The sequence below is a fragment of the Nothoprocta perdicaria genome, unplaced genomic scaffold, assembly GCF_003342845.1.
Source record: "Nothoprocta perdicaria isolate Ctin4 unplaced genomic scaffold, notPer1 scaffold_204, whole genome shotgun sequence".
NCBI lineage: Eukaryota > Metazoa > Chordata > Aves > Tinamiformes > Tinamidae > Nothoprocta > Nothoprocta perdicaria.
The window spans coordinates 126,148-137,475 of record NW_020455250.1 but is presented as its reverse complement, the minus strand read 5'-3'; the positions used below and the strand labels follow the sequence as shown (position 1 = coordinate 137,475).

Sequence of the window (11,328 nt, the reverse complement as noted above, 5' to 3'; positions counted from 1 at the left end):
TTCCAGGTACTGAGGAAAAGGAACAAACAATCTTTATCTTTATGCTACTTTTCAGACTTTGAATGTGAAGGGAGAAAGAGAAAGGCACTGAAGAAGGCATTCAATGCTGTATAAATAAAAGTATGCACTCAGAAGCAGCATCTTGAGGAAAAAGGGATGTAGCCGGTAGAAAAAGAAAACAGCAATTTCAGCTCACCACATGCTCTGTACCTCAGAATTAAATGCTTCCCTCTACATACCAGCACTGCCCCAACAATGTTAAACTTTAGGGAAGAGCTAATAATATGTGAAATACTCACAAGAGCAGGACAACAAGATTAGCAATGCTGCATCAAGGCAAACTACAGTGTAGGTAGGCAAAATGTGACTAATGTGCTCATTGCCCAGCTCTTTATATAAAAAACTCCAAGAACACAGTCCTACAGCATACGGTATTTGAGATTTAACTTCACCCTTCAACTTGCTACTGCAGGCAGCTCCTAACAAGGTGGGTAGCATAACTTTGTGCTAGTGAGGACAGGCAGAAGCTTGCAGGGGCTCTCGCCCAGACAGTGATCTCAGGCTTGCACAAGAGCCCGTCCCTGTGGAGGACCGGGGCGAGCTCCTGTTCTCCGGGGTGCAGACCACCCACAACCTCAGATGTGCCTCAGCAGAGCTACCGCGAGCAGGGAAGAGCTGCGGTGTCCAACTGCTGCTGAGCAGCGAGGCAGAAGTGGACCTTGCTCTACAAAAGTTGCCTAAGAAATGAAGCTTGTTAGAGAAAGAGCCCAGGAAAAGGATTGCTTCTCAATTGACTATTTATGATCTGGAATCGTTTTATTTCTTCAGTGCTTTCAACAGGTATACTATGTGCATGCATGCACACACACTCAAATCCCTTCTCCTTTCTCATTCTGCAGAGGTCATTCAAGGCTAACAAACTATCCCTATGGCTATTGCCCCCAGGGATGAAGCACGTGCAGATCTGACAGGGTACATCGGGCAATCTGAGCTGCGGGGCTAGTGCGTGTACTGGGAAGGCAGGTTCTGGCCTTGAGAGGGTCTCCAAGGAAGAGTGATACACTCCCAAACACGCTGGGATCTAGGGAGCTCTAAAAAGTTAAGCTGTTTTCAAGCTGCTGATCTTAACAAATTAGTCTGGGATATGAAATTTAATTGATTAATCACAGACTGGCTGAGGTTGGAAGCAACATCTAAAGATCACCTAGTTCACCCCCCGCCGGACACCTAGGGCATGTGGCACAGGATCCATCCAGGTGGGTTTTGAAGATCTCCAAAGTAGGAGACTCCAAGCCAAGTTCTGTCCACAGTTAGCCTGCACTAGCTGTGCCTGCACAGTTAGTGCTTTAGCTGACTACACAAGTATGAGTGGAGCTGTTGGCCTTGGAACTGCAAGTTAGTGACTGGCCGAGTTGCTATTCAAGACCAGGAATCCACTACGTCCCGCAGAGGTAGTTACTGGACCTACAGTAACCTCTGCCTCTACAGAGATAGCCACAGGACTGCTTCCCCATTCCACTACTTGTTTTAGCCTGGGGTAAACATTGGTCCAAAAACAAAAAACTGATCTTTTGAGATATAAGGAATATTCAAAGAATAAAATTCTGAAGAGTTCTAAGCAACTGACAGCCACTGCAGTGCAACCAAGGCCCAGCACAGATTTCACAGATTCAGCACTAACCTCAGGACTTAGCTGCCTAAGACGCCTCGAAGAAGCCATGTTGAAGCTCCTTCCTTCTTGCCTCCTCCTCCTAGATGAAGAATATCCAGTGGTTTCTTCTTCTTGGTTACAATTTGCCCAGAAAACAGAAGGATGCTCATCTGCCAGCGTGCTGAGTGACTGAAATGCACTTACCTTAAGCTGCTTCACTAGCAGCTTGCTGCCTCAGTCTTTTTTCCAGGCACTCAGAACTGACACAGAACGGTGCATAGCAGTGGACTGAGGCTCAAGCTCAAGGACTTCCTGTAGCTTCTGAACATGCTTAGTACCTTCTGCCTAAGTTGCTGACAGAAATGATGGTCACCTGTTAACCCACTAACTCTGAGAGAAGAGCCCAACCAGAACAGCTCGACTATACCCTTTACTTAAGGGCAGGAGTCACTCCTCTTCTATACTTGTTTGCTGCATGATGCTGGTGTAGAGGGCATGGAGAAGCTTTTCAATTTTTGCACCCTTTTCTCACATATCATATATGTGTTTAATTAATTATTTTGAGGAATGGGCAAATATGGAGTATAACTGTTCAAAAGAGCTGATAAATGGAAAACTGAAATTCACAGCAGTGCAATTCTCAGTAGCGAGCACCTGGTAGAAAACAAATTCAAATCATGACAAGGCTATTGCTCATAACTTCTAAGATAGTAACCTGAGAAAGAATAAAAGATTTGCTTGCATACTTTGTGATGATACATCCAAGTATTTTCCATTTTGAAGACAAATCATGCACTAATCATGCTCCGTCTGGTTTTAGAATCATACTACTCCATATAATAAGAAAAAAGCTTGAAGTTATATAGCCCAGAAATTTATTGAATATTTGTTTGAATACATTGTGTATGGAACTGTTCAGCTTGCCCTTTTTTTGTGATCTCAGAAAAACCTCACAGATGCACTGAGCTGTTGAATTAAATTTGGAATTATTACAAATGGAAGTGTTGAGTCTGTGGCCCCTCTCTGGCCTTGAATGCAGCTAGGCACCTTCCCTTGACTCAATTTGCATAAGTTCCTACATGAGAGCAAATGTTGTTTAGGAGAGAATTTCATATATTGTTCTTGTTTTATAACAGTAAAATACTTGATGTATTTGCTTTTCAATATTGGAAAAGTATTGAAAAGTACTGAAAGCTTTCCAAGTTTTCAATACTGGAAACATTTGGTCCAGGGCGTTTGAAATGGGATGTCTAATTTTTTCATATGCTCTCTCTCTCTTCTAAATATTCCGGAACATTTAGTCTTCAGTTTTGGCTTCCATTTCCTCAGCATCGTCATCCCCATCTACTTCAGCATTTTCCCTTTCCAGTCTTTCCAGTTGCCTTGCAAGCTCAGTCTCATCTGTGTCAGTAACCACCTTTGGCTGTGGAAAAAAAACACACACACAAAAAAAAGTCATCAATAAACATTACTTTTTTTTTTCCCCAAGGTTGAAAGAAGGAAAAAAAAAAGTTGGTTGCTCTGATCCTACATCAAGAGCAAGAAGTTAAATAAAGTCATGCAACAGAAAAAATCAGAAAGTTTGGCCATTTGTTTACTGAATGAGAAATTAAGGTTTATTTTTGCTAAAATGCCTTTTAGCACTACTCATTTTGCTCTATTCTAAAACTATTGGCAGAAGCAGGGAGAGAGAGGGGAGACACATTTTAGGATGCAACGTGTTCTTACTTCCATCTGCACATTGAAGACGCCTCTCTTCTCCTCAATTTTTTCTTTAATGACAGCCATGGCTTGATTCAGAACAGACAGCCCTTCGGTTCTCTCCAGCGTCGTAGTAGTCATCACATAACGAGGAGGAGCTATTAGATTAATCTATTAAATTGTAGGGAAGGAATAAAAGAGGAAAATAAAAGAAGACTCAGTAACAACAGCAAAACAAAAAAACCCATAAACCCAAAAAGCCCATAAGCGAACAACATTGTTCTGAATTACAATCCAGAAGAACATTTTGCCATTACAAAAATCTTTCCAGAAGCATAAATGAACTAAAAAAAGTTTGACAGCCCAACAGATTTCTCACATTGGAAAGTTTAAAAAAGTATTTTTACACAGTATATTTATTTAGAAAAATAGGCAGAATATAACAAATTTATATATACTATAAAGTGGAGGAAACACTTTGCAGATCAGTAAAGTGGCCCATCACATAATTTTGCCAATAGTTATGACTGTGATAACTAGTATGTGTTTTTCTAAAAGAACTGGATAAGTAACCAGAATAAATACAACTTCTTAACTTGAGAAGCCTGAGCTGAGTCATCGTAAAAACTGCCATTACCCAGTGGAAGTGACGTGTGTTACATATACGTTATACAGAAGAAGCAGGAAACGTGTGAACAACTTTTGACTGTAACAGTTGCAACTGCAAGTTAATAGTACCTAGGGGAAGAAGCAGACAGCTTTGCTTTTGGTTTTACTGTAAGATGGACACTTACTTTAATGGGCATGTTCTCCGTGGAACAGTTCAAGCCTGCTCTCAAGGCTTCTTTCACTGCATCTATGCCTTCATAGCCGTAACAGGCAACCTCAATGTCTAAGACAGACAGACAGACAGACAAATAAGACAGACAAAAAACCCCCCAAAACTCACAGGTATAAAGCTATCAAAGCCTGCATAAACTTTAAAGCTTTTTAGTTAAACTTTCATAAAGCTTTTTAGCAACAAATATTCACCTACAAAACCAGCTTCAGTCCCTTCTAGAACTGCAGAAGTATTTCAGTTTACAAAAATAGTAACTTGAGGTCTCCAAAGTCTTACTAAATTCTCTAGTTGAATAATATCTTACACAATGCTTTAAAAATACAGAACATGAAATTATATATACCCTTATGCACTCTGCTTTCTACATTCTCCAATAAATCCAAAAGGAATAAAGTTGTATTTTATATGAAGAGAAGATATAAAAGCAGTAAAATGAAAAGAAAATGAAAGAATTATTCAGAAAAGTTAAATTTTGGAAAGTGCACAACCACAAAAACCAAGGAATTCTATGAACTCATATCAGAGGCATCGCCTTAGGGGCGATTTTCTGCACGGGGGAGAGATGGAGGATTAGTTTTATTACCAGAAACTTCAAATAATTAATCTATATTTTTATAGGTTTTTGAAAGTGAAGGCACAAACTCATGCGGCTGGCTGTATCTATTATTTCCTGATTAGTCAAAAGGAAGATTTGACTATGCAGCAATGGTGCAAGGGTTTTTACACATAAGGATTAGCCTTGAAGTGACAGTAACCTTCTAATTCTCCGCTATCATAGGTAAATCCACAGAAAAGAATCTCCTTAGCCTCGTGATGAGGCTATTAGCCAACAGAAACTTCCTCTCACTCCTCTAAAGACAAAATGAAAAGCAGCTTGGAGAATTTGAATAAAACAGGCAAGATATACTAAGTGAAAGAATAGGTTCTTCAGGTAACTTTATTTTCAAAACTAAACAAATGATATTTATTTTAGCAAGGGCAGGCTGCATGCCTGTCAAATTCTACTTCCACATTTGAAATTGATTTTAATCAATAGGGGGCCTAATACTACAATAATAGAGAGAAGCACTTTTAATTACCTTTCTGTATTCTTTTCTTCATTTCCCTGTCATGTGGTTATAGATTCTCTTTTCTTCCCTCCTCTCCACAGGAGTAAGAGCTAATGCTCATCAAAATGCACTAGCAGAGAAGAGGCAGTTTCTCATACCACTCAAAGACACGGCTTTCCTATACTGAGGATCTGTTTGATGGCCAGAGTGCTTTTAAGTGTGTTCAGTTGTGTGGCTGCAAGACCACACTCACACTTTCCAAGTTCATCTTCCTAAGCAGTGCAGAGAGTCACATGCTTTCTCTGCCTACACTGCACTAGCAAGAGACAAAACAGCTCAAACTACACGAACGTATCAGTGAGGTGCTGGGCTTGAGATAATATATCTTGCTGAATGTTTTGCAATCAACCAGCTGGGAATACACCCAGAGCAAACTCAGAACTATTTTCACCCACTGATGTTTTCATACTTCCAGTCATGCCAATGCAGATCAGTCATCCTGTCAGAGAACCAAAGAATTTAATGCTTTGCATTCAACAACGCAAAAAGGTTAAAGAATATTTTGGATTTGGACTATTTGGACTATGAAATATTTAAATTGCTTGTGTATCAAGACTACATTATGTATTATGACAGCTACTTTGTGTCCCAAAGAATATGCCATTGGGGGAGGAGGAAAGAAAGCCAAAGAGAACGCCCTGAAGTTTGAGACAAGAGCCATACAAGCACCTGGCAAGCAGCTTCTTGATTACGGTGTCTTAATTCTGAAAGAGCGCTCTTGTTCTAATATAGACACTACTAGCCACAAGGTTTAGATGAATTTATAGCTTACAAGACACAGTAACTTGACATTCCTGCCAAGACCTGTTAAATGAATGTCCAAAAAAGAACTCACCAGCTCGAATTTTCACGGCTTGTGGTGTCAGACGTCTGTTAATATTGTCAATCAACACACGTCTCTCTTCCTCTGTCAAATCTAGACTATCCAGGATTGCAGGGTCTCTGAACCAAACAAAGTAATGTTACAGAGTTGAACAAATTGGAGTAGTAACATCAACATGTGATAACATTTTAATATTCATGTGCATAATCCTGGCAAATAAGACAGAGATACTGCTTAAGGGTCCATTTAAACAATAGAAGAAATTAAAGACCTCTATTTGCAAAACTTTTTTCCATGGAAGCATTTATCAACAAAGCAAACTGTTCAGGCAATCTGTTCCTTGAACGAACAGTTTAAATCTTGCAAACAAATATAATCTCTGTCCAGCGCCCTATACAAATTACAGGTAGAGTGAGAAAGATAACTAATTGTTTGGTATTTCACCCAAAGTGAAGATAAGCCCATATTTCATGAAAACAAGTCCACAATGAATCTGAGGCTTCTGAATTATTCTAGCATTTTAATCAAAGGCATGAATTTTGTCTTTCTATAAAATAACCTATGCCCATTCTTTACCTGGTTTTAACAATAACTGAACCACAGAGAGACATGCACCAGCTGGCTACAATCCTGGCTAAAGGACCTAAGTTTTTCAGCTCACAAGCTATCAGCTTCAAATCCAGAGATCACAGAAGCAAATTCCTCTAATGCTTAACCATATGAAGCAGCAGCTCTTGTTCTAAAAAAAAAAAAGTACTGTATATATTTTTTATTCAAAAATGCCCCTGAAACAAAGAGCATGACCAAAAAGCACCTCACCTAAGTTTTCCCTGCTGGCCTAGTAGCTGGTATTCAGACTTGCCCAAACAAAAGTTTCTGAACATTCAAACTGTTGCTTGAGAGAAGAAAGGTCCTGATTACATTTTTCAAAGATGAGATTTACAGTTTTCTGCAATAGGACACCAGACCACCTATGGTACTACCAGCAGGTAAACAAAAATCAAAATGTCCCCAAAACTGAGACACTTTGAGACTGGTCTTTGCTACTAATAAAACACTCCAAAATATACCTAGGGGACAGCCAAACAGAACCCAATAATATGATGTGTATATACACACTGAAAAACATGATCTTATATGGCAGATTTATTTATTTTTTTTTTTAACTGGACAGGAAAATTCTGTTTCTTCACTTACTCGGTCAAGTTCTCCAATTAAAACTTTCCTGACACATTCAACAAGTAGATATTGACTATTAAATTTTAGATATTTTACTTAGTAAAGTGTAAATGTATTTAAGTTTCACCACGTGATCTTGCTGTTTGAATCTCCAAAACATTAAGCCTCAGCAGTAAGAAAAGAAACAGCAAGTGAAATTCTTAGTTTTCAGTAGACATGCTATGTCTTCAGCAGTTACTTCAGGGACCTTGTGAAGGCACATACTTCTGCTCTCCCCTGGCAGCTTAACACAATGGCACAATGGCAATAAATAAGTGCTGTCCATCAGCAAATTCTTCAGTCTTCTTCTATAGAAGAGAACTCAATGTAAATACCAAGAACACAGTGATGATACAATTTCTCTCCTCAGTACAGAAATGATTTTAGAGCACTGGTATCAAAACCCTATCATTGCCACCTAGTGTTAGAATGAAGTTAATCTCTTAGGAGTTTATGTATTAGAAAAGTCAAAAAATAGATTTTTCAAATCTTTCTAATTTTGGATTGCCAATTCAGCTTTTCATGAGAGAATCTTTAGAGGGAAAGCAAATGGCTTAATGATTCGGGAAGCAAACTGAAATACTGGACCTCATAAACAGTTAAGCAGCAATTCATCTCAATGCATGATCCTTCCCGTCACAGTTTACAAGTCTTTCTGTTCATAATTCCATTTCTAGACTAGTAATCCCACTTCTGCTCTTCAAGTTTGGAATTGTTGCTTTCAGAAGTTATAAGCCAACTTTTGATAGACTTTAGAAAAGAAAAAAAGCCAGCTTCTAAGAGTGGAAGACTGGCAGTTAGCTGTGGGTAGAAATATGTTCAGGCACAGAGCTAGATATGCATGCAAAAATCTGCTTGAGACTAAGAACAGGCAAATTCTGACAGAGAAACTAAGGTCAGTACCTCTTCTTTTCTGAGGAATTCCACTCAAACAATCAGAGAACCCTACAACAAGCAACTGGAGGGCTGAAATAGAAGCTGACTAAGCTTACTTGATGAGCACAAGCTATGTACTGACTTTGAAGAAATTAACATTACGGTGGATCTGGTCCAGCAAGTATTTCTCTGCAATAGCAAAGTAAATTCCTAGGAGTAAAAAAGTGTCCTTACGAGACTGCATGCTTGAATGCATCATAAGCACCATATCCTGGTCTTTTGTACTTGTCATCGAATACCCAGGCAGTTCTCTGGAACAGACTCTCCAGCTGCTCGTCCTTAGTGTATTCTAAGACCTCAGCAACATGGCGAAGAATGCTGTAAACCTTGAACATAAACAGATCAAAAATAAATAAATATGGAGGAATGAGAATGTCTTATTCCAACTCACATAATTACTAACTCTTACTATGGGCTTGTGCTCCACACAGTTCAGTCCTTTGGATTAAAGTCCAAACCCAAAGGTTGATCCAAATAAACAAAAATAAATGAAAAAGGGATAAAGTGTTTGATTCCAGATGTTGTAGGATGTTGAAATACAAATCTTCCTGTATACTTAGAATACATACCAAGCTCTATAGGCTTACAGAGCATCAAATGTAGCACTTGAATCTTCACAGCACATTATAAAAATAATAGAAAAATAAACGAACTGTTAAATACTGCATCTTAGGATAGAGAAAGAAAAAAAGTTATAAAAAAGCAATATTCAATAGCAAATATTTCTCTCGGGAGCACAAACCCTGCACACCAAATGCAAGCTTTTTTCAATGATATTTGTCCACAGCATCTTAAGCCAACACCTGTATTTGCATCTCTGATCACTGAAATATTACCCTTTACACTGCAAGTTTTCAGTCAACAACTTGTCCATCCACGAACCCAGCAGTTTACCAGAGCATTCATGGACAGATGAACTAATTGTATACATGCATGGGTACAGGAATATTAGAGCACACATGGTAATGAGAACGGATATGTTTATATTAACTTATGTCTGTGCATTTCTGTTGTTCAAGAAATCAGCTGAGCAAATCACAAGGCCTGAAGATCACAAAGTAACTCACAGTCTTCGATTTTGTGAATTTGTCTTCACATTTGATTGCTTCCTCTGGAGAAACTCTTCTTTTTGATAAGTCAATATAACCTATCAGAAGAAAAAGACATTTTGAAAGCACCAGAATTATGCAAACTTTACTCTCAAAAATCACAAAAAAATCCCAGCATACCTAAAAGTTGCTTCAAGACAAAAAGCATAAAAGAACACGGATATAGATTTTAAACATGTCACCGTACAGATTTCTGAAAAAAAGGACATGTTGTATACATGAAAGATATATGAAGAAACTTTAAAACCAAAGATTCAAATACTCAGAAGACAGGAAGAGACAAACTGAATGCCTTATTACAAATCTCAACTTTTAGCCTTTTGCAGTATGCATATTATACAATCATTACATAACTGTCATCCATTTTATAGTCAAGGTCGAAGCCTTGGGACACAGGATGCACTGTGAGCTCCAAATACTCTTCTCACAAGCTACTCTCCAAGTCACTCTTCTCACAACCTAAGACTCAGGAAAGCTACACTGACATGAAAAAAAAAATATCTCACTTCACACTTGTGTGAGGTCTTCATTAACCTAAATCTCAAAGGATACACAGAAGAATGATCACAAGCAGATGGTAAGATTATGCTCTGGTTTTTTTGGGTACCTTAAGCCAAAACCTCAAGTGAAAACAAAAGAACACCTAGCTGTCCAGCTCATAGGCATTTCTATTTACGATTTCAAGCTTGGTATTGCTCATAATAGCCCACAATACCTTTCTCTTTGTCAACCCTTATGACCACGACGCATTCGTTCCTTCCGATGCGGATGAGTTTGTTTATGGACCGGATACGTCTCCTGGAGAGCTCGCTAAGGAGGATCATGCCTTCGATGTTGTTGTATTCCAGCAGGCTGACATAAGCTCCCATTTCCGCAATGGACCGAACGTTGACCATCACTACATCTTCCACCTCTGGAAATTTGTGCTGGTAGAACCTACAGCTTAGGCCAGGCATTCTGTAATTTGGGCAGAAAGAAACAAAGGTGACTTATTTCATGGCACACCACTAATTTCTCCCAAAATGCACTAAAATGCAGCAAGGACTGGTAACAACAGAGAAGAACAAGAAAGTACAAAATTACTTTAGGAGAGTTCTTTCAGAACTAGGTTTTCATAAGTACTGAGATAAATAAGTTTTGGTATTTTAATATTACCATTGGTTTTGCTGCAACGACCGTCTTTCGGATTAAAGCAAAAAGAACGTGCTACCTAGTTATTAAACACTTGGCTGTCATATGATGCATATTGCACAGTACAGGAGAGACTTCACGTGGTGGAAGGGAGGTACCGCACTCCTCATGCGCCTGCATTCAGAGCTCCATGCAAACTGTGAGCAGATTTCAACAGCAGGAGCACACAGCAGAGAAGCCTGCAGTGCCAGAACAGGCATCTATAGGCCAGCAATGGAAGGGCTGAGGAAACGACAGGCAGCATAAAGCTCCTCCTGAGAAGGCAGAGGTTCCATCTATCTCTGCACTCCGCAAAACTGAATTCTAAACTCAAAACCTGTTGATAAACTCTCTAAAGAGAGGGGTTCATAGCCTCATAGGCTGCTTTTCAGAGGACGCAAAGACAGCAGAAGAGTAGGCAGAACGAACCACCCCACTGTGAAGGGGCACTGAACAGAAAACAGAAAAAAAGGAAAACAAAATAAACAACAACAAGAAAAACTCACTCTCACCAAACACACATCCAGATAGGAAAAAAAGAACGAATAGAATTCATACATATATATACAAATATACATATGTACACACCTCCATATATACATATGCATACACATATACACACACACGTATATACGTACATACATATCTCAAATAAATATCTCTTATATCACAAACACGAATAGTGATATTTGTGTGTATTACATACATTTATACCGCACACATCCGCACACACGCGTCGCACGGCACGGCACGGCACGGCACGGCACGGC

At 39.1% G+C, this 11,328-nt stretch overlaps 1 protein-coding gene across 1 annotated transcript; it reads right to left on the bottom strand.

Annotated features, from left to right (window-relative positions):
- Positions 1-2,572: 2,572 nt before the first annotated feature.
- Positions 2,573-10,344, bottom strand: EIF2S1 (eukaryotic translation initiation factor 2 subunit alpha). The gene is made up of 7 exons (XM_026038209.1): positions 10,104-10,344; positions 9,347-9,426; positions 8,454-8,605; positions 6,138-6,244; positions 4,147-4,244; positions 3,380-3,523; positions 2,573-3,074 (listed from the first exon to the last, which is right to left on the bottom strand). The coding sequence occupies exons 1-7, from the start codon at positions 10,342-10,344 to the stop codon at positions 2,949-2,951; spliced, it is 948 nt and encodes a 315-aa protein (XP_025893994.1). The 3' UTR covers positions 2,573-2,948.
- Between the last annotated feature and the right edge of the window lie 984 nt (positions 10,345-11,328).